Raw genomic sequence first — 22291 nt, forward strand, 5'->3', positions numbered from 1 at the left:
TTTAATGACTCTGCGTCGATGCAGACACAGAGAATAAACCCAAAATTGCCCCAAATTATCTGAATATAAAATTAGCCACAGTAATCACATTATTTATTGAAAAAGACACAGATCTGCTAAGGCAAATGCAAATTGCGAGTTTCTGTGCTTCCACTGAGCAGCTGTTCATTTGGCCTATAAAAAGTATGTTTTTGTGATGTGGCTCTCCTAAAAAAAATGGCAGGAGCAAGGGCAACGAGACAAAGGAGCATGTGTTGGGCTGAAAGACGTGCTGGAGGACGGTGATGTTCCGATTTCGTAAAGAAAAATAAATCGTCAAAGAAGATGCACTGAGCAACAGCAGAATGATTAACCTCCTGGATGAACTACACACTGACCTTGTACTTTATTGCTGTGTATTTGTACAAAAACTTAGTATATAAGTGTGGAGCTGGCAGAGAAGGGAGTAAGTGCTGCGATGCCTGAATTTAAACATTTCGAACAAATGGTGATGAAGCACCAGGGGGGACGCAGAAAGCACCTGCAGATGAAAACACAGACGTGTTTATTTAACTTCGACTTACAAAAGGGAGGGCGTAAACAATCAACTCTTAAACCTTTCTGTGTGTATTTATTTTTCAAAGAATTCTCCATCATATTGATAATGACTCTTTCATGCCAAAAACATTAGATATCTGCCTCTACAGTGCATTTGTGTGTCGGCTGTTTAAAAGCCTGATTAAATCCCACCTTTGATTTACAAGGACACGAGTGTGAAAAAAGTGTCATTCACTTTGGATTGGATCCACTCATAGAAAGAAAATGTCTCTTTCTCCTTCCCCATTCATAGTGAACAATCTGTTTGCTGTTCTCTCTGTTTCTGCCTGTTTCTATAGCACCAACAGACTCAGACCATTACATCCACTCTGTTCCATTATCTCCTCGTGTCTGTATCTCTTATCTCTCGCTCGCTCCTTTGTCCCCTCTCAGCGCTGGGTTCTACAAAGGTCGGTACATCTGAGAGTGTTACAGCGACGTAAATGGGAGTGTTGTAGCAGCCTGGTGACAGTGCTACAGATACACTTGGAACTTTTATCTTCCCATCTGCGCCCCACGTGACTTCCACCTTGGTCGGTGGATTTTAAAACAGATTTATATGCCCGATGGGTTCTCTTCTCTTCCTCTTTCTTCTCTTCTCTTTTCTGTTGTGAAAAGGGCTCCTGTTGTTTGCCTGGCCTGGCCACATGTAAGCCAAAGGCGATGCTTCTGTGTCGACCGTAGCAATGTTCAGATTGCTTAGAAATTCAGAGAGGCGGATGCAGATACATGGGGAAACAAGAAATCAAGTGTTTCTGTGGAGGGCAGAAGATCAAAGCTTTGCCTCTCATATTAGACAAAGAACCTCTTTTGGGCTTCAGGCACCGTAGGTAAACTGACCAGGCAGAGGGAACAACAAGGGTAGCATGTCTAAGGCATGAGCTGTAGACAAGGAAGAAGGGTTGCTGCTGAAAAAATGAATAAACAAGGGAGGAGGAGAGGTTGGTTTGGCTTCTTAAACATACAACAAGATCAAAAAAGATGCCAACCTCAGATGTTTCTGACACGGTTGGAAAACAAAAGCCCATGGGGCTTTTCAGCAGGACGGAAGCAAGTAAGTAAGTAAGGAAGGAAATTAGGAGGCGAGGAGGAAAAAGAATATCTCAAAAAACCAATAACAACGGAAAATAAAACAATCAGGAAAAACGCAGTGAACAAACATAAACCTGCCTGTGTCGAGGGGAAAGGTGCATGTGGACCTCGACTGTTCCCTGCACCCCTTTCTTCTGTATCAAAGGCAGCACTGAGAGTAATTCAGGGCAGCTACTGAAACGACCAAAGAGTGTGGGTCTGGGTAATTAACTGAATAATACATCATGTGGAAATAACATGAATTAAATGTTAGATTTTTGAGAAGACAACACTTTTCACATGGGGTTTTCACTGGGTTGTTAAAAAAAAAAAAGAAATCCTACAAGGCTCAACCAGAGATTTTTTTTTGCAAGTATAATAGCTCAATGGTAAAATCTCTGATTGGGTGGAGAGCTGTGTTAAAATATGTAAAGCATTTTTCTATCTTTGTGTTAAAGAAACTCCACATCAATAAACTGCGAATTACTAGAAATCCAAAGTGAATTAACCTCGGTGAAATTCGATTGGCCAGATTGTGTTTATGTGCATAAAAATATTATATATATATTTTTACTTGTTTTAACAAAAACAATTTACATAAGCAAGAGCATTTCCAAAGGTCAGGTCCTATCATTTCCTGGTGGACTGCTCCATTTTGTCTGTTTTGTTAGCATCCGTAAGCTTGAGCATAAATTACTCTTTACAAGTCAGTCACTACATTCTTTCTCCAACTTACGCAGCTAACATTGTTTGGCTTAAGTCAAGCACCTGTTTGTTTTCAATTGTCTTTTTTCTCTGCAGGTTTTTTAAAGCACAAATTCTACCGACACTGGCTCTGATCTACTAAAGTGAAAATTAAGCAGTTATACTGAAATCAGTCATCATTAATCTCATCTTTTCTGGTAGGCCCTCTATATTCTGACATAGCAACATTTCTTCAACGGAAAAGGAGCTAGATGATGTAAAACATGCATTTTCGGAGCATGCGGATCAAGTGTAAAGACTATAGACTTGTTCTGTCAGGTAACTCTCTCTTGTGTGTGCTACGCCTACTCAGAAATGGTCAACCCAGGAGTACAATCTACTAAAGGCCCTGACGCGCTTTCCATTCGAACTATAGGACTTACAAGATGTCAACTGGACTCCATAAAGAGGTGAAATTCATCATGCCCTGAAAACCCTGACAGGAATAGCCAGTGAGGTCTGCATGAACTCCCACAGTCCTGCGGGTTGGTCTAATCCAAAAATATTTCAAATTCGCTGTGTGGGTTTACGATGTATGTGCAGTGCATGGCCTTTAAGGGGATTCTGAGAAACCTGTGGCTATGAAACTGCTTTTTCTGTCCAAAAATGTGCTCTTCTGATTGCACTCAGCAGTCTAATAGAAGTGCACTTCCTAGCCCAAGGTTTGACCTTTTTTCACAAAAGGTCTGCGGTCTAATAACATCATTATAAAATACTGACATTTTATTGCAATCAAGAAATTTAAGGATTCAATCTCAGCCTTGAAGATTCTGTTTCGTTCCTGGCACCAAAGTGAGCAGGTCCTGCTTCTATTCAGAAGAGCTCAGTCAAAAGAGTTAGTAATGCTGAAAGTGGGCAGTTAAATGCACAATGAATAATTCTTTTTTTAAACCCAATTAATTTTCATCCAAAGCAAAAGAGGACATTACATTGGAAGACTCAAGCTACAGACAGAGTGTCATCTGCAATCAAAATCTGAAACTACCAAAAAATACTAAACTTTCCTAACTCTTTGGCCTTAATGAGGGAACAGAAACTTGACTTGTTAACTTTAAATTTTAACCTTCTTTAGGTGTTGTAAACGTTCTTACTTTCTTCCCGCTGAGTTTGCCTTGAAGGGCTTTTCATCTGTAAAACATACAATGCTTACTGTCGTTAGCTCCTTGAATCTGGTAAAGGGAAACTCCCCAAAAAACCTTTATCAGGAAAAAAGGAACTGATGATGTGACCAGACCAACTACAGTACGACTTCTATGCCTTGTATTATAATTTGAAAACAATTCTACTCTATGTGTTTTGATTCTGAATGTATTTAACAAATTCTACATTCTTAGCTGTGTTTTTCCGCTAGCTACATGTACTTCATCTTACAGAAAGTGATACTGTAAAAAACAAGTTGGTGTCAGGTTTCTCCAACAACCCAATGACGTTTCTACATCAGTAAAGTACTTCAGCTATAAATAAATGGGCACATGCAGTCTCCTTGTCCTCTGTCTTTGCTGTCCTGCAAGGCTGCGAGACCTGCCCTTTTCTAGTCCCTGCTAGGCTCAGTCAAGTGTGGAGGCGGGCGCACACACACACACACACACACACACACACACACACACACACACACACACACACACACACACACACAAACACACACACACACACACACACACACACAAACACACTGCTGCACACATGCAGAGCCATGTCAGAGAGAGCAGTGTGTGACTCTTGAGTCTCACCCAAAGTCTTCAAAGTCACTTAAGTGTGTGTGTGTGTGTGTGTGTGTGTGTGTGTGTGTGTGTGTGTGTGTGCGTGTGCGCTTGTGAGTTCAACACTAAGGAACTGCCCAGGGGAAAGGAGCACATGAACAGTGAAAAGGGGCCAACTCAATAATGCAAATACTGGCTCATTAATGAACATTATACATAAATGAATAATGTTTTAACACTTGTGGCAGTGAGATTATTAAAGCTCGTCCATTTTTAGAAGCAATTTATATCTCATCAAGTGACTTATTTGCCAATTTTCACTTGACCAAACCTTGCATTCCCTGAATGCTTCTGCTGGTAAATTAGTTGTAAGATATAGGATTGTTTTTTTTAATTTGTGAGATAATAGCTTCCACTCGAGCAGCAGACAGAGAATTGTGATTAACGTTGACTGTAGGAAACAAAGTGAACTTCTAAAAAAAGATAATTTGCTCACTCAGAAATCTGTGTATCAAAGGCCCTTAACAGAAGCAGCAGATGTTCCTTTTCCCTCAAAGTTATCAACTTGATTTCAGTTTTGAGACTCGAGAGTCGATCTAAAAAGCTGGAGTTTTAGCTAAAGCTGATTTTTGTGGCAGGTCAGCAATCCCCATTTCTCGCAGACCATTTGTGTCTGAGTCTTCGGTTCCACAGTAAATCTGAAATATATTTCTCCGTAATTTTCCAATCTGTAACCCATTTATAAATATGAACAAGTCTGTCAAGGCGGGAAACAAGAAGGAAAAGTCTCTTGATGGCGCCTGGAGCCGCTCAACTGACGTGGTATGTTAGAGATGAACACGAAAATAAAGTGGAAAAATACAGTGAAGATTTAAATTAAATATTTAACATCTTTTTACACTCCAAAAAAGTCCCCCACAGTTTGTCAGAGGAGATCCAAAATCAGGACTCTAGAAATGGTTTCATTCTTATACACTTTCTAGAAGACGAACAGATGTTAACCTTGTTAGTATTCAGCTCTTTAAAATGTCATCAATGATGATAAAGGTCCTTAATTTGAGTTTCTTCCTCAAATCGTATCTTTTTTTACAGGTGCTCTATTCCAAAATTGTATTGTGATTAGGGAATGTTTTAATTTGTGACCTTATCATATTAAGCTTTTTCTGTTTTCTCTTCCCTCTAGTGTGAGTTAGACTGTTGTGTGTGTAACAGGCCCAAAATGGCGCTGCTCTCCCCCACAGACAACACTGCTCCTGAGGTTCCTGAAACGTTTCGTCAGTTGCCCAGCCGATACTAATGCTGACAGGCCCCCTAACCAAGCCAGGGAAAGTGAAGGCCAACATTCACAACAGAGTGGGCCAGGTAGCCAATCAGAGCAGACTGGGCTTAATGAGGTTGGGGGGTGGGGGGTCTTATAGACTAAAACCAAGTGTTTCAGACAGAGGCTGAAGAGAGGAGCTGCAGCAATGAACAGTATGAGGAAAGTGATGCATTTTCTGAACATTAAATCTTCTCAAGTAATAAGCCAGATCAAAATTATGAACCTGAATATGATCATAATACAGTATGTCTCCTTTGTTATAAAGATGTACAGCTTATCATCATTATTCACTGTAGGTTTAAATAAGTCATGGGAAACATGCTGTTGCAGTTAAATTGTAATAGTTTTTTAGACGGGCCTCCATTTCTGTTGTGGTGCAGGCGTACATGTGATTTTTTGATTTTAGTTTTTCTTTATGTGTGTGAACTTACAGCAGTCCTTCGGGCTGCGGTTGTTGCGGACCAGAACCTTCTGGTTTCCAGCACGAAACAGTCTTGTCCAGTTCACAGTGTTGTAGTAGCAAAGCTGGCTGTTCTCTGCAATGTGGACGTTCCCGGCGCTGATCTCTCTGAGAGACTGCAGCTGCAGTGACGAGATGCCCTGCTGCTTCAACACCAGCAGGGAGATTCCACTGAGAAGGAGGAAGAGGAGACCAGAAGTACGACAGGAGAAGGGATGAGACGGAAAAGGGAAAGGGAAAAAAGGAAAGAACAAGAAGGAAGAGGAGGCAGGGAAAAGATGGTTTTAATTCTCAGTTGATGACATTTCTTTTTTCAAAGACCTAACACCTAAAACCATGTTTTTAACATAAGGGAGAGGTATTATTAATGGTCAGGGTCATACAAATTTTCGAAACTGACACTGTTGATGTTTTTGTTAAATTTTCTTGAATATATCCCTTAATTTCTAAATAATTCATAGTAATACAACATATGGACAACAAACTAAATAAATAACCCCTTCTTTTTATAACATGCACTGCATCTCACCTTAGAATCATTTCATGTAAATTTTTTTTTTTTTTCACATTACTTGCACCTTATACCTTGTGCTACCTCTGAGCTCTACTCTTGATCTTGTAAATGAGACCTAGCAGCCTCCACGTCACACTCTGCACTGCCAGCCCCTGAGTCAGATTGCAATGGAAATGTGTTGGATTGCAGTTCAAACTCCAGACAGAGGATCGGTGAGGGGAAGAAACGACTGCGTAGAAAACTCACTTTCAATCTTTTAAAGTCAACATATAGAGAAAACAACTACTTAAGTTGAGTTAATTTGAGAAAAAAAGCCCCAAAAAACCCAACTCCATTTCAGCATGAAAACAGTTTCTAATTATTTCCATTACGGTCTTGTTTTCTGTAAATAATAAAAAACAATATCATCATTTCAAAATGTTGACATGCACCTTTAACACTATTGTTTTGTCAAACTGTAATTAAACTGCATCTGCTTAATGCCTTGCTTTTATAAAAGTTTTTTCTATATGCGATTGCAAAAATGTAACTTTAACAGACTGACTTATTCGATTATTATTATATATTTTTTATCATTCTACCCACAGTCCGCTCTTTCCTCCTTTTTGTCTTCAAAGCCGACCCCCACCTTTTCCCATAAGCCCCACTTGCTAAGTCTGAAAATGACAGGAGGCCAGCGGGGTGCCAGAGCCATCAGATATACAGAGGGTATGCAAGATCAAGCATGGGCCAAAGGTGGGTGGCACGCTATAATTTGTACCGCGGCCTGCTGTTTCCATCTGCAGGTGGATGACACACAAGTGCACGCACACCCTCATGTGCACACTCGGGCGCACACACAGAGACGCACTGTATTTAACAGTCCACACTATGCATTCAGAAACTCTGCTTCAATCCAAAATGGCATTGTAAACTTTAAGAGCACCTTGAGACATATCCCTAAAACTTAAGTGATAATTATTCATCTATCAGATTAAAGGAGTTGAGAAAAAAAAAATCAGATTTAGACATAGACGTTGTTTTAGACAGAGTAAGTCACTTCTCGTACAAGCATCATGCAGACATGTGTCTTATTTACCAGAAACATAACCCACCAAAATAAATGCACTATTAAGTTGCATAAAATAAAAACATCAGTATAACAATATAACAATGTACTGCTATAGGTGCACATATTTGGAAATTTGTAAAGACACTACCAGATACTTTATTGTAAATGTTGTAAAGTTTGCAACAAATCAAATTGCAGATCAGATCACACCCTTTAGCAGCATGTTGTTCCATTTCATTTTAAAACATTTGGTCTTAAACAGGTCATGTGATATACTCTGTTGTTGATTAGGAATACAGCTGTTGTTAAAAGTGTACAAACATTAATCTTGCAATGTCCTCGTCTTGTGGCAACATATTAACATTAATACATTTTGACAAATCTTACGAAATTCAACCACCACTGTAATCAAAATTTCATCAGAGGTTAAAATTTTAGAGAAGACGGGTGTTTTGCTACATGTTTTCGCTACAAAATAAGACCTAAATCATTTATTTAAACAGTTTGCCGTCTCCTGTACAAGCACTGAGCTCCATCTGAGGCAGTGTTGTGATATAAATTACACTCACAGGTTCAAAAAATAATCACAGCGAGGTTAGTGTATTCTCAGGTGTGTACCTGTACAGCGCTCTTCCCCCAATAGTTGCCAGGTTGGAGAAAACACTCAAGTCTGTCATGTTGTCGGGCCAAGACTGGATGTTCAGAAAGCCTAAATGGGGGACAGACACACAGACACACACAAAGAGGTGCTTTTTAATGACTCACCAGTGTACTGACTGTCTATCATGTCCTCTATTTCACACAGCGACAACAATAAAATGAGCAGGGTGAGTTGGCATCTCTGCGAAATTAGCAGCATGCCAGGGACCACAGTAACCGCACCACCTGAGTCTCATCTGAAAGCAGCCAAGCACAACTCAGAAAACCGCCATAGGCACGGCAACCCCCGAGAGAGAGGGGCTCAATGCCAGCTATGACTGAGTGTAAAGTTTGATTTATCAATATTTTTTAGCATTTTCTTTATCTGCCACTCCACCTTTGAATAATTCAAATGATTAAATGAATAGCTAAGAGGATGGCTGGAGCTCATTTAGTATTTTCAATAATGGATTCAGAAATATAAAATATTTAGCGGAGGAACGGTAGGGAGGTACAATCCAGCTAACGCCAGATGACAAACAAAATGGTTGGATGAGGCTATGCGACCACGGGAGGCAGGTGGAAGAAAAGAGGTGGAGAGGATGGAGGAAAGAGTAAGAAAAGAATTCACAAGATTACTTCGGCATTCGAGGCCACAGTCTGCCTCCATGACAGAAGAGGAGGAGGTGGTGGATGGGTGCGGGAAAGACCCCATGGGTGTGATGGGCAGACTGGTGCGTTCTCCAATCACCGAGCAGTATCTGACTCCACTATATTAAACTGAGTGTTTCCTTCCCGCTGGACGCATCATTTTTGTTTATTCAGAAAGGGAGGGAACGGCGGAGGGAGGTTTGAGGGGAGTTGCGGAGATGCATGTTGACAAGGGAGCAATAACCTTCAATAGCACCTTATTCAGTTCATGGACCAGCTTTTTTTCTATGTCAATCTCAGCTGAGCAGCGGCATGAGGGTCTGAGCGAATGTTTGATGAGGAAATGAGCACCCGAGAGAGAGAGAGAGAAAAAAAAGTCAGGTAATTGTGAGGGAGCACACACCAGGGCTCCTGCAAATTGACATGAGCTGAATTTGATGCACGCTCTCACATTGATATTGTATTGAAGAGGTTTAAAAAAGGAAAGCAGAATAAATCCAACATAATTACCATTTTCTGAAATAGAAAAAACAATAGATGTAATCCTCTTTATTAGTCTTTTTACCCCTTCACCTCTTTTCCAAGAGAGGACACAATATGGCTATAATGCCATTATCGTGGAACTGTGACGGGAATTCATATTTTATACAATGTTTCATGTGATATTTACACCGAATATTAACATCCATTGCAGGAAAAAAACAACAACTAAAAACAACCTTTGGATTCTAGTTTGATCCAGGTTGTTTATTGCTTTCCCATCCCTGACTTCATGGTGTGTAGTTTTTAGGATGGTGAGCGCAACCTCAGCCCAGAGGCAGCAGTGCTACACAATCGTTAGCCTTGTACTTGTCGACACTAATTGTCTTAATGACAAAACCTGCAGTGCCGAGGCACCTCACAGCTCCGCCATAGCGCTCTTATGGGGTGGGGGGGAGAGTGGTGGGGGGGCAGTGCGGGTGCTTCCTAATCAAGGTAACAAGCCACTGCCTGCCACACACTTGTCTCTAGCTAATGTAATACTACATCAACATCACACACATGCTATGACCTGCACAAGATGGGTACAGACAACTGCAGGTGCATCGGGAGCACATGCAGGTGTGTGTAGATACGCAGGAACATGTTCGTAAAACTTTTATTCTGTAAGCTGCATTTAAAAGAAAAATTGGAAAATGGGGGTTTTGGCCTGAAGGTTGTCATTTTGTATTTCTGAAATGACTCGGTGGTGAAGGAGGGGGAAAGAGAAATGTTCATCTTTCTTACCCGAGTCTGTCAAGATGACCTTCAGCAAAAATACTGATCACCTAACTCATCACGGGGCTGAAAGACTATGATTATTCATTTTTTTTATTACAACTCTTTCTATTGAAGTTTTCAACACTGTAAAGTTTCAACATAGTGAAGAAAAACATAGAAAAAAAAGACAAGATATTCATGTCCACGAAACAACTGCTTACCCTAACTCTGAATAATATTTTACTCGGAATATGCAAGAATTGAATTAAGACCTGTGAATATATATGTAGACATGTCATGCTTTATGCTGCATGACCTGGGTGTAAACAAGATGGAAAAGTAAAAAGGAGTTGTAGCTTTTCCGAAAATAAAAATAAAGCACCCAAAATGGTTTACTGCATCTTACATTGAAATTTCAGGTTGGGGCTTTAACACTGGCGAAAACCTTGGAGAAAATATCGAGACGTAGCTCATAGTCGACATCATTTATATGTGAGTCATAATTGGGCCATGCTGCGTAACCTGTAAACAGGAACATGAATGGAGTATTCTGTTAGCAACTCATGTAAACTCCATAATCAGGATAATGTCTCATTCTGAAAAAGTATATCGGTGTCCATGTTAACATAGAGCCAATGATTTAAAAAGGACAAAAGAAATCAGACTGTGGCTATTTTGAGGGGGTCTTAGTCATATCTATGAGCCTTAGTGAAAAGCTTCAAGGCATTAGATGAAAACCACATTATTGGTCTCAGTCTTTTCATGCAATTTGATGCCACTGACAAAATAAGGAACAGGATATTCTCTTAAATGAATAAATAGATGTATATATCTTAATCTTTGCATGTGCATAAACCTGTGTGACCACATCTCAGGAGCTACAGCTGGCAGAAAGGCTGTGCTGAAGCACCTCACTGAGTGGCTCTGTGCAGAAAAAGGGCAAAGTGAAAAGATCGGTTATGTGTTGCCGAGAGACACATCAGTGGCACACCAATGCACACAGCAAATTACAGTGCGGAGCCAATTAAAGCAGAAGGCCATGAGCTCAAAAAGCAAAAGGTTAAGAGTGCTTAAGTTGAGATGATTACATTCTGAGCCACAACAATGAGAAACCCACCGATGCTGAAGTGCTTAAGCAGCCTTTGGGTGATATGTCTTTAAAGATTTTTATAAAAAAAATAAAAAAAACAGAGAGGCAAGAGCGACTGAAGAAAAGTGAGAAAGGACATCGGAGAGGGACAGATGGACGTGCTGGTGTGTAGGATGAGAGCTGTCCTCCTGCACAGCTCATTTGAAAGCAAGAGCAATGCCGGTTGTAACCCTGGGGTCACAGAGGCAGGTTGGCTGCCTCAGTCAGCGGTCACGTTCTCCTGACAGCTCGGAGAGATGACAAGCCCGGCCGACACACATCTCTGACTACATGGTGCTTGGCCAATGGTGGCTCCCCGTCACCTCCTCTCAAGCTGCCATCACAAACCAAAGCAGAGGAAAAGCACCCTTTGGAAGCCAAGTTTTTTTAACTAGTCCAGGCGAATTTAAATGATTACCCTTGGCATTTTCAGAATACAGAATTTGGCCCCAAAAGTCTTTGCTTTGAACAACAACAAACCAGAGTCAACAACAAACCAGAGTCAGATATTCAGATCATGGAACACAAGGATGCGATGGCGCCACAAAAGCGGTAAAGCTGAGCAGGTAGGAAAACACAAAATGGGCATATATCATATTCTATCACTACATTTGTCCTTGCTCTTTATACATTGTTCATTTATCTTCACAAATATTGCATTTAAAGAATAATTACCATCAACTACATTTGCAGTTGTTTGCTATTAGTTGCAAAGGAGGCAACTAAACTGTATTCTTACTTTTTTTTTTACAACAATAAAGGCAATAAAAGACAATGACATCATCAGAGTCAAGTGAATGTGTCTTTTCGGGGAGAAGCTGTAACTGCGGCTCCTGATTAATCAAGCTTCTGCTTTCGTAAACCCCCGTCACGACTCAAAAACGTCACTCACAATATTTCAACTGGAAGATTCTCTGCCACAGCGGAGATACAAGGCTTCTCTCTGACGGCGTTGTCAAGTGTCTAAGCTGGAGAAATGACAGCGTACATGTGGCTCAGAGGTGGCGGTGGCATAGGGGAGCAGGAGGATTAACGATGCGCACCGCATGTTCTGGATCTTTTCTTCATGGTGCGTGAAGGGAGAGCTGGGACTGTGGAACTCAAGGCTAGGGACTCCCAGAGGGAGGAGCAGCAGCAGAGACAGAGGAGATTGAAAGACTCATCTGATATTCATCTTGTGCTGCAATGTCTGTCCTTGGCGTGGACAGTCTCACAGTCCCGGTGGGGGGAAAAGGTTGAGGTAGACTTGAGCAAATACACACACATATGCACACACAAGCATGTGCACACTATTCAGAATAAAAGCGCAAGAGGGAGGATGAAGGAAAGAGCAATTACTATTTATTTCTATTTTTATTCATTTGTATGCATGTGTACAGATGCATACTGTACGGATGATATGACTCACCTGTGATCTCCCGAACGGTGCGGAACACGCTGAGCTTTTCTGGGTCTAAAGCCTCAATATTGTGGTAGACGTCCCTGTGAATGACAACGGGAGATCAGAACAACACACAATACAGAACAAAGCTTTGGCCTTTTATGCTGCACAGATAAGCAACGTACAAAGAATCTTCTTAATGACAGAGATAAAAACGAGCTGAATTTACCCGAAGGACATGACAGTGACTCATGTGATCTTTGTGTAGAATATATTTATTTTAAACACAGCTCACTAAAATTATTTCCTGATTATTTGCATGCATACAGACAGATATTTGACCTTCTGCACTCCCACAACCAATTCGTTTTGAACTCTGAAGGATAAATCATGAGCACATAAATACAGTTTTGGTTAGATTTGAGATAATTTAGATTTCAAAGACTTGACAAACCTTCTAATTCAAAGCTACACTCTTTAAACAGAACATAATATGCATAATAAGTGTAATTGCAGTTCTACTATTTCACTTCATCTTTTATCAATCTGATGAGCTAAATGTTCTCAGCTCTCACCCTTTGATTCCAGTAATGAGGAACACCAGGTTGCCATTGATTTTGGTGCAATTGACAAACTTGTCAATGTTGTTGGAGTCCACAGTCTGAGCAGCCTGGAGGCTGGCGGTACCGATGCCATCGCACGCTGGTGATACACAGTGAGAGAGCAAACAGCATCAGTTCAGTTAAATGTGTTAACATGCTCAAACAATGGAGATTTAAAAGAGTGATAATAAGAAGAAGTTACAAGTCTTTGTCTCATATTGTCTTTTTCATGTTTCTCAAAAACAAAACCTTTCTATGAACCCTGTTCCAGAGGCTTTGCTCTCATTCAAATTTTCTCCCAAACTTGAAACTTCTGCTTTGTTTGCAGTAGACAAGAGGCGTAACTTTTTCTGTGCAAAGCAAAAAGGGATTCAGAAAAACTCTGCAGATTTGAAGCCAAATGGGATTTGATGTTCTGACTCACAAGAAGCTGTGCAGAGGCCACTTACAGCCCTGTTTGTGTATCATGGTTATAAACATAACATATCACAGAATTAATGTGGTAATGATTTGTTGGTGTTCACATGCTCATCATGGTTTGCCCTATATGAACAGTGCTGTTTTGCCAATACTTATTTATGTCATAAATAACATCACAGATTGCTACATAGATGTTCAAAACCATGGTAACTTAATTCCCCATTTACTTGTGGGTTACCTTTTGGGCAGATGTCAGTGCAAGGAATGCACATCTTAGTGCGGTTCTCCTCGACCTCCATCTTGTTGCTGGGGCACGCTCTAACGCAGGAGCTATGGTCCACCACGTAGTTATCTGAAAAAATAAAAATAAAAACCTTTGTTTGTCTTACGGTACAATATGTGGCATGTGCAGGTAATCACACATTACACTTTGACTGATGCTTGCAGTTCTTCAGTGACTTAATATTTCTGTGCAACTGACAATTTCTTTGTCCACCGCTTTATTCTTTTCACTTTTTGGTGGGGCCCTCTTCCATTTCACTCTTAAATTCGAACTCCAATCCACGCCGTAGGAAAAGAAGCTGATACTAAACTCTGAACACGGCTGTCGGTAGACGCTCGCTGGCCAGTGACTAATGCTACGACAACAACAAAATAACAGGAATCTGTTTTTTATGTGAGACCCAAGACGGAGAAGAATGAACCACTGATGTAATATGGAAATCAAAACACCACACTATACTGTAGGCCACGTACAAACAACTACAAAAAAGTCTATATTTCCTGCTTTAACCAACCCTGAAATATCCAAACCACCATGACTTGCATCCTTGAAGCGGCAGTTTCATCAGCCTAGTTTCTGTAACACTACAGCATCTTGTGTCTAAAAGTAACAATGCCTTCAAGTCCCACTTGCTGCTGGTTGCCCTTTTCACTGATGCTGGGCACAGCATGGGGCGTCCACTAGTAGGTGGGGTTGTGCCGAGTGTTAAACTCAGAACAGAGGAGTAACAGCGAGACCAACAATGGTGCAAAGCAAAAGAACAAACTGATGATGATGCAGTGTGTTTTGTTGTCACCTTTGATGGGCTGGTGAATATCAAACATAACCTCAGGCTAGACACTGTTGCAGGACAGACAGCTCATCATGGTGAATTGAATAGGGATTTGCTCCATTCAGTTTTTTGTTTACTGCTTTTTTCAGCTGTTGATTTCCACCACCGAAGTTTACCCAGTATGCAAGTGCACTACAAATTCAAATCAGGCTTGATACATGTTCATAACACACAAATAATACAGACTATGCAGAGAAGACACACAATGTATTACTTATATATGCTGAGTTATGCTATAGCTTGAAAAAGTCTTCATCGTTGTAGAGGTTTGGTTGAAGACTATTTTACTTTGATTTATGTTTATGCACAATAGGCCCCTCTTGATAACAGAATGTTTTGCAGATAAAATTATGTGTTTTTTTTTCTTTTCCCCATTTTCTTTGGGGGGGGTTGAGACCCCCCAGGTCCCTTGTGCCTGGGTCCCCCAAAGACCCTTGAAACACTCTTGCTGGTCAGTAATATCTATGCAGCAACTGTGACTTTCTAGAGTTGTGTGGGTTTTATAAGATGTAAACTGCATTACACATAGCTGACCACATTGCAGTGCGGCAGTAGCAGCTGTGGAGTTGGTGAAGAGTGGAGGCGAACGGTAAGTAGCCTATCTACAGTTTAAAGGTTTCATTAAGAGTTTGCATATTTCTGTTTTGAAAACGTCTCCCACTGGGAATTAAGACATCAGGTCCTTTTCAAAGAAGAGCTGAAGTGTAAGTAAGAGCTGGCCACTGCTAACTAGAATGTTCTGTAATCGATCCAAGCGTTCATCTTGTTTGAAATGAGCAGGGATAAGTATTTACTATTTAATCCCTCCCTCCCACTTTCTCCAGCTGGATCAAGAGCAGGGGATTTCACTGCATATGGAACATGAACATTATTTATACAGTAAACTAGCCGCAGCTCGTCCAACTGATGTCAGGCATCATTATATTCAGTACATCAGCGATACAGCTCAGCAGTCAATAAAAAACACAGACAAATAATAAGCAAAACAATATCAGTTTAAAAAAACAAAAACAACACGATATAGGTCAAATAGGGCTATGACCAAAAATTATATCTAGATACTTATTTGCATCTCAGTCAATTTCAATACAATATCATTATAATTTTATATAATTAGAATATAAAATAATTTATTTTAAGTTTAGAGATGTGAAGGTTGGGGTTTTAAACTATAGTCTTATGAGCAAACAGCAAAACATAAACTAGATAAATTATCTGTCATACGTCCTCGCTGTGTTTGTACAATGTATAAACACTACATCGATATATACTGAACATTTTCTATTTTGCTATTGAGAATTATAACTCAATATTTATTGATATTCATGTTTCAATGCAATTTATGTCAGCAAACACATATTTATTCCAAGTAGACTTTCTGCAGAGCCAGGCTCTGTATGTGTGTTTGCACACTTGTGTACTTGAATGAGAAAAATAGAAGTACCGTGCATATTATTTTGGTCGTGTGAAAAAGAGTGTTCCTAACAAAGACAGAACCAAACTTGAAAAAACCTACAACCTGTATCCTCAGCTTCACCCAACCTAAATCCGCCTCAAACCTTTAAACCTCAAACAGCCTTTAAAAGATCCGCAGCAGTGTCCTCACTTGGCGTAATGTCCCTATTCCCAGGGTCCAAAACTCAAATAGGTCCTCACAGAGGTAGAAACACAAAAGCACACACACACGCGAACACAAACATCTTAGGGAAACAAAAGACAAATTGTGTTTATGGTAGCAATATTTGCCCTGCAAAATGATCCACTGGTAGTAATGAGAGGGTTATGAGAAGCTAAAGCAGTAAATGCAATTCAAGCTCCCTCAGTATCTAATTGTTTTTCTTGGTCACGACCAAACTTTGATTTGCACGTTAAAGCAGAGCAGTGGGGAGCGGTGGTGTGTGCATCCTGTATGTGTGTGTGTGTGTGTGTGTGTGCAAGTCCATGACAAATAGCCTATGGAAATGCAAGCAGGAGTGTGCCTGTGCGTATGCATAGTTATGGCCTTTGCTAAAAGCTTCATGTAATCGTGGTGTAATGTGTAATTATGACACATGCATTTCTGTCTGCACACTATGTACCTTCCATTCTTCACGGCATCCTTCAGATATCAGCTAATCTGCTTTTATCTAGTCCTCAAAGACAGAACAAATTTGTGTGATTCAACGTAGTTTTTGTAAATGTTATTTAACGTAATGCCTCACTGAAAAGTAAGTCATATCAACTGTCAGTTATTTAAGAAAGCATTTGTTTTTTAGTTTCTTTAAGAATGGGAAACAGAATTAATTAGCATTAACCAAATGTTTTCAATTTATACAGGACAGAGTTATTAAACACAAGACTTTTAAGTAAAAAAAAATCTCATGGTGAAACTTTGGTTTGAAGAGGGTTCAAACTTTCAGGCATGTTGGGGTCAACATTTTATTTATGATTCAATGTTGAGGGTTAGTTTTGGATTTTAAAATCCCCAGATTCAAAGTGGACCTTGCAAATTGACTGATTCCTCGGAGTAATAACTTAAAAGCTGCATTATAATTAAATTACAGTTATAACGAAAGGGTCGTGACCGAATTAACAGGATACCATGTTTGTGTGCAGGTGGTGAGACTTACGTGGACACTTCTTGACACAGAAGGCTCCATAGGTGTACTTTGCCCTGGGGTTGTGTTCCAGCTGGAAGGTGGTGGGGTTGTAGACAAATGGCTGGGGGCACTGGGTCACACAGGCCCCACTGTCATTGAAGTTGGTGCAGGCCTGTACACAAAACACACACAAAACCCCCACACACACACACACAGCACACACAGTGTTGGAGCAGGTATTTAGATTGTATATATTATAGGTGGATGTGCCTTTACAAACCTACATAGCATCTCAGGCCAATGTGAGAAAACAAAGATAAAAAGCCGTGGATCAAACAAAGTTGAACCAAAATGTTGTGTAAAAAGACAATAAATACATTCAATAAAATACCAGATACATGATTTTGCTTTTTTATTTGAAGAATTGTTTATTGGAAGAATTGACATAGCACATAGTGAACCATGGTGATAGAAGTCTGTCTTTAGCAATAACACTAAATTGCTAAAGCAATGGGAATTAAATGTCATTAAATGGTATTTAGAATACAAGTGGTATTTTAACATACAAGTTAAGTGTAGAAAGAAGAAATTGCTTTGCAGGACCACCTTGAAACGAAGGTGGTAAAACGTCACAAGCGGAATCTGTCTGATTTTTGGACACATTTGTGGCCACATTCAGGAAATGAAAGAGTGAGACATATGATTATGATGTTGCCATGTCAATAACAGGTTTACATGCTCTTCCTTTTCATTGAATGGAAGTAAATGCCGGTGTGTGTGTGTGTGTGTGTGTGTGTGTGTGTGTGTGTGTGTGTGTGTGTGTGTGTGTGTGTGTGTGTGTGTGTGTGTGTGTGTGTGTGTGTGTGTGTGTGTGTGTGTGTGTGTGTGTGTGTGTGTGTGTGTGTGTGTGTGTGTGTGTGTGTGTGTGTGTGTGTGTGTGTTCACTCACAAAGCAGTCTGTGTCCTTTGGTCCATAGCAGCCACCTGCACACTCACGATGGCAGCAATCACTAACATAGGGACCGAAGCAACGGCCATCACACTGCTCCGCACACACTGTCTTTGTTACTGTGTAAAAATGAGGAGAGAAAACATATATTATTTAACTATCATACATCTGAATATCAAATTTTTACTGTGAACAAATTCAAAATGGATAATAGTCTATGCAGTGCACAGGCTATATGTATAGGAATTAATTACATTTAATTGGAATACATTTAATTTGAACAGAAAAGCGTCAATGAACAATAACATCCTTTCACTAGTAAGCATCGGATTTACTGTTGGAGTTTGTTCTAACATCTGGCCAACTGCAACCTGGTAAAAATAAATACACATCTGTGCGGTGAGTGCAGCTGAAGCCAAAACATCTCTGCCACCCACTACTAGTTATCTTCAATCATGTTTTGGCCTCCCTGCATTGCACCCACTCTGAGGGAGGAAGAGACAGAAACATCGAGATTCCTATCTGACTCTGTGTAAACGCCAATCACTTCACGTCTGTCCACCCTTTCCTCTCATGCCTGTCGCGGCCATGTGGCGTACGCCTGCGTGCCGCGCTCCTCCACAGCCATATATGTAAATGCACGCATGGAGTCTGCCATTTCACTGAGAGAGACAGCTGGCAAGAGATGCGGCTAAAGTGGATGCAAGGGTATGGGAAGTGTCGGCAGCGGGATGTATATGATGGATTGGTAAAACTAAATAAAAAATGTGTTGGTGATGGATAAAGCAGTGGAATTAACACAGTTGAATAATGAGCTGGAGGGAACGCACTTGTAAAGAGTAAAAGCATACGTATTTTGAAAGTCTTGTGCGCAGGTATATGCTACAGAACCAATAATGGTGCAAATGCATGTCCACGGATACAAGAAGAATAATACTAAGTATTAGTTGTTTGTCCACACCAAACTGCTGTTGGGGTTTTCAATCCAGTGAACAACAGCCAACACATTTCAACAACTGCAATTCATTGGAAATAACATTACAACATACAATACATGATATTTTTATATTTACGCCACAAGCCCAGAACCCCATCTTTATGAAAAAGCAAGATCAAGTCAGATTCCCTTTTCCCAAGAAATCCATCCATCCATCTGCCCATCCATGCCTCTTGTCCTTTGAGGGGGAAGCTGGAGAAATTGCAGCTGACATTGGGCAAAAGTCAGTTTCACACACACACACACGTTAACACCTACAGACAATTTAGAGCCTCGAATCAACCTAACCCCAATCTGCATGTCTTTGGAGTGCCGGGGGAAAGCGGAGTACCCAGAGTAAACATATGCTAAATGGGGAGAACATGCAGACTCCTCATGTAAAGGCCCCTGCCGGGATTTCAACTGAGGAATTTTCTCGCTGTGAGGTTAAATATCGCCAAACCGACATGCACTTAAATCCAAGTTCTAACCACAAAATGGCAATTGACAATGAAGGAATACAAAAATATTGTAAAATATAAAACATACAGTAGTTATTGGGTATTCAGCCTAATTCTTAAAATCAGCTCTGTTGATAAAGGTAGAAGTGAAACTGAAACACAAAGGTGTCAAAATACTAATTTCTAGGAAAAGTAATGTGATTAGAATTCAATATTACAAAGCCGACGCTGGTGTGTGAATGTGCATGTATCTGTGTTACCGTATACACACACACACACACACACACACACACACACACACACACACACACAGTGTTTTGATGTGAGCCGCGTTTCCCCTTTGGGGCTTTGCAGTGACGAGATACTATCAAAGTGATGGATACAAGCCACCGACAGCCCGCCAAGCGCACATGCAAATAGACACGCACACTTCACCCGACGCCTAACATACAATCAGTGGCATTCCATTAACGGTGCCTGGGCTAAAATGAAACGGCCTCCTTTGCTCGCGACACTTTGCCAAAACAAATGACCTTGCCAACGGAGAGACGCAATGCTGTTGATCAACTTGGCTTTAAACTTCCACTTTGAGAAAAAAAGAAAATACAACAAAAAAAAGGAAACTGCTGGTGATGACAAATACAAAGGAAATCCATCTGAGAAAATATGGCTGGAAGCTTCCATTTGAACAGGCTGTGGACAGCAGCATCCGTCACAGGAACCTCTGCCTCTCGGTTCCCATTTACATGAGTTAAAATGTACTTACTTCTACATCTGGCCTCCGAAACAATTTCTTGGGTAATGTTGGGATTTTTGCAATGGAAACACTTTCTATAACCAATTCAATTGTCTGTATAATCTACGCAAATATAGAAGGCTTTGAGCAAATTAAAGGTCAGAGGCCTTTTTATTGCAAAAAGATTGTTAAAACACTTATTGATTAGCTGAATAATGAAATGCCGATAGACTCTCTCTCATTTTCCATTTGGTCCTAGTGGGATGTTTGTGACTATACATTCCTCCTCTTGTAGTTAATAGATGATTTTCATAAAATTTCAAACTCACTGGCTATTCCCTTTGCTGCCTTTATTAGAAGATCTGCTTCTCCTCAGCACTTTCTTTCAATGCAAGACAGTTCACATAAGGAATTCAACTAGGAAGACACAGGCTCTCCTGTTTGTCCGGTTTTTATTTCCCAGAGTTTTTGCTTCACTGAACTACTTTATAACATTTACTTTACTTTCAACTTAAATAAATATTTAGATTCATACAAATTCAGCCAAATTCTGTTCTAGCGATGCCACTGTTACCTTTTATGAAACTGAGACACAAAACAAGTCAACTAATCATTTTCTGCCCAAAATATTAGGGAAGTTATAACAGTGTCAGTATTTAGTAATATGTTTAGACAGCATCTACAACACAAATGAACTGAAAGGTGATTATATGATGATATGCTCCTAAATTTTATCTGCTGCCGCAAATGGGCCTGAAAATCTTTTAATGGAGATAAAAACATCTATTTAATAAAATCAGTTAATTTGTTTGGTGATTAAAGCATAATTTATTTGAAAGGGATTGCTTTCCTTTGTTTTTAGGCAAGATGAAATTAATAGTTTGGGTATGAAATTTTCTGTATTAGAAATAATGATGTTCTTGCAACATCGGCCTTGTCTAGAGCTGACACTTTCCCACACAAACCAATCAATCAATCAATCAATCAAACAATAACTATAACTAAGTTGTCAGATGTTTGTGTTGGTGAGACTCGCCATTTTCCAGCAAAAATAAAGGTTTATTTCGTAAGTATTCAGCTAAACATGAGCCATATTGCTGCACTATACTGACATTTTGATTTATAAAATAACCAAAGAGGCATCAGAGGGTGAAAGAATCGTGATCTGTGCAGACCATCAGCAGAACTAGTCTGTGGTTATATAATCAACCGCAGCCTCAGACTTCACAGACGTCTTCTTCATCATCTACTTCAAGGGGGAAGTAAAAGTTCACTTTTTGAATGAATTCACTTTTTCCTTGAGCTGCTGACACCAAACGCTGCTGTTTATTGTTGCTTTTGAGACAGGTGAATAATTATTCATGGATATGTCACAAAAGTATCTCTGAAGTCATTTTTTCATTTGACATTTTTTCCACTTATTCACTCAATATGTTTCAGCACAACAAAATTAAAAGTTGCAAAAGCAAAAACATAAAAAAAAAAAAAAGACAGGATGAATCATGAGCCCGACGTATGGATGAAGATGGAGAGATAGCATGACAATGGCTGAAAGGAGGGGAAGATAGACTGGGCCCGGGGCTTATCGACGACTGGTCTGTGACATGTTAACAGGTCCTGGTCAAACAGTTCATTCTGTATTATCTTAATGAGATCGCGACCACAGAACAAATAAGATGAGACATGCCAGAGTTGGCACAGATTAAGTGGTCCATGCAAAGAGTGATGGAAAGAGAAGGAAATGGATGGCGAAGGGTGGTACAATTAAAAGGGATTGTAGAGATTGTATAGGGAATCACAGATATTTAATGGAAAGAGGAAAAGTATATGATGGTCCTTTTGTTTTCATGAATATGTACATGCTGTAAATGTAGTGAAGACCAAGCCCACGTGCTTCGGGGTTGTAATATGTCCACACAGATGGAGGAGTTGATTCAAATGAAGAATGGATTCACAGTGTATCTTTATAAACAGAGG

General features: G+C 40.1%; 1 protein-coding gene across 3 annotated transcripts in view; it reads right to left on the reverse strand.

Moving 5' to 3' along the window:
* The window catches only part of LOC117754645 (receptor tyrosine-protein kinase erbB-4-like), a 286366-nt gene that overhangs the window by 79685 nt on the left and 184390 nt on the right, over positions 1-22291 (reverse strand). For all 3 annotated transcript variants that reach the window (XM_034573682.1, XM_034573681.1, XM_034573683.1), the window contains exons 6-12: positions 18142-18260; positions 17223-17364; positions 13737-13850; positions 13052-13178; positions 12504-12577; positions 8056-8146; positions 5844-6043 (exon numbers count right to left, since the gene is read on the reverse strand). In XM_034573682.1, the coding sequence (XP_034429573.1) occupies positions 5844-6043; positions 8056-8146; positions 12504-12577; positions 13052-13178; positions 13737-13850; positions 17223-17364; positions 18142-18260 (867 nt within the window). The remainder of the gene's footprint in view (positions 1-5843; positions 6044-8055; positions 8147-12503; positions 12578-13051; positions 13179-13736; positions 13851-17222; positions 17365-18141; positions 18261-22291) is intronic.

Source organism: Hippoglossus hippoglossus, chromosome 21 (genome assembly GCF_009819705.1).
Source record: "Hippoglossus hippoglossus isolate fHipHip1 chromosome 21, fHipHip1.pri, whole genome shotgun sequence".
Lineage (NCBI taxonomy): Eukaryota > Metazoa > Chordata > Actinopteri > Pleuronectiformes > Pleuronectidae > Hippoglossus > Hippoglossus hippoglossus.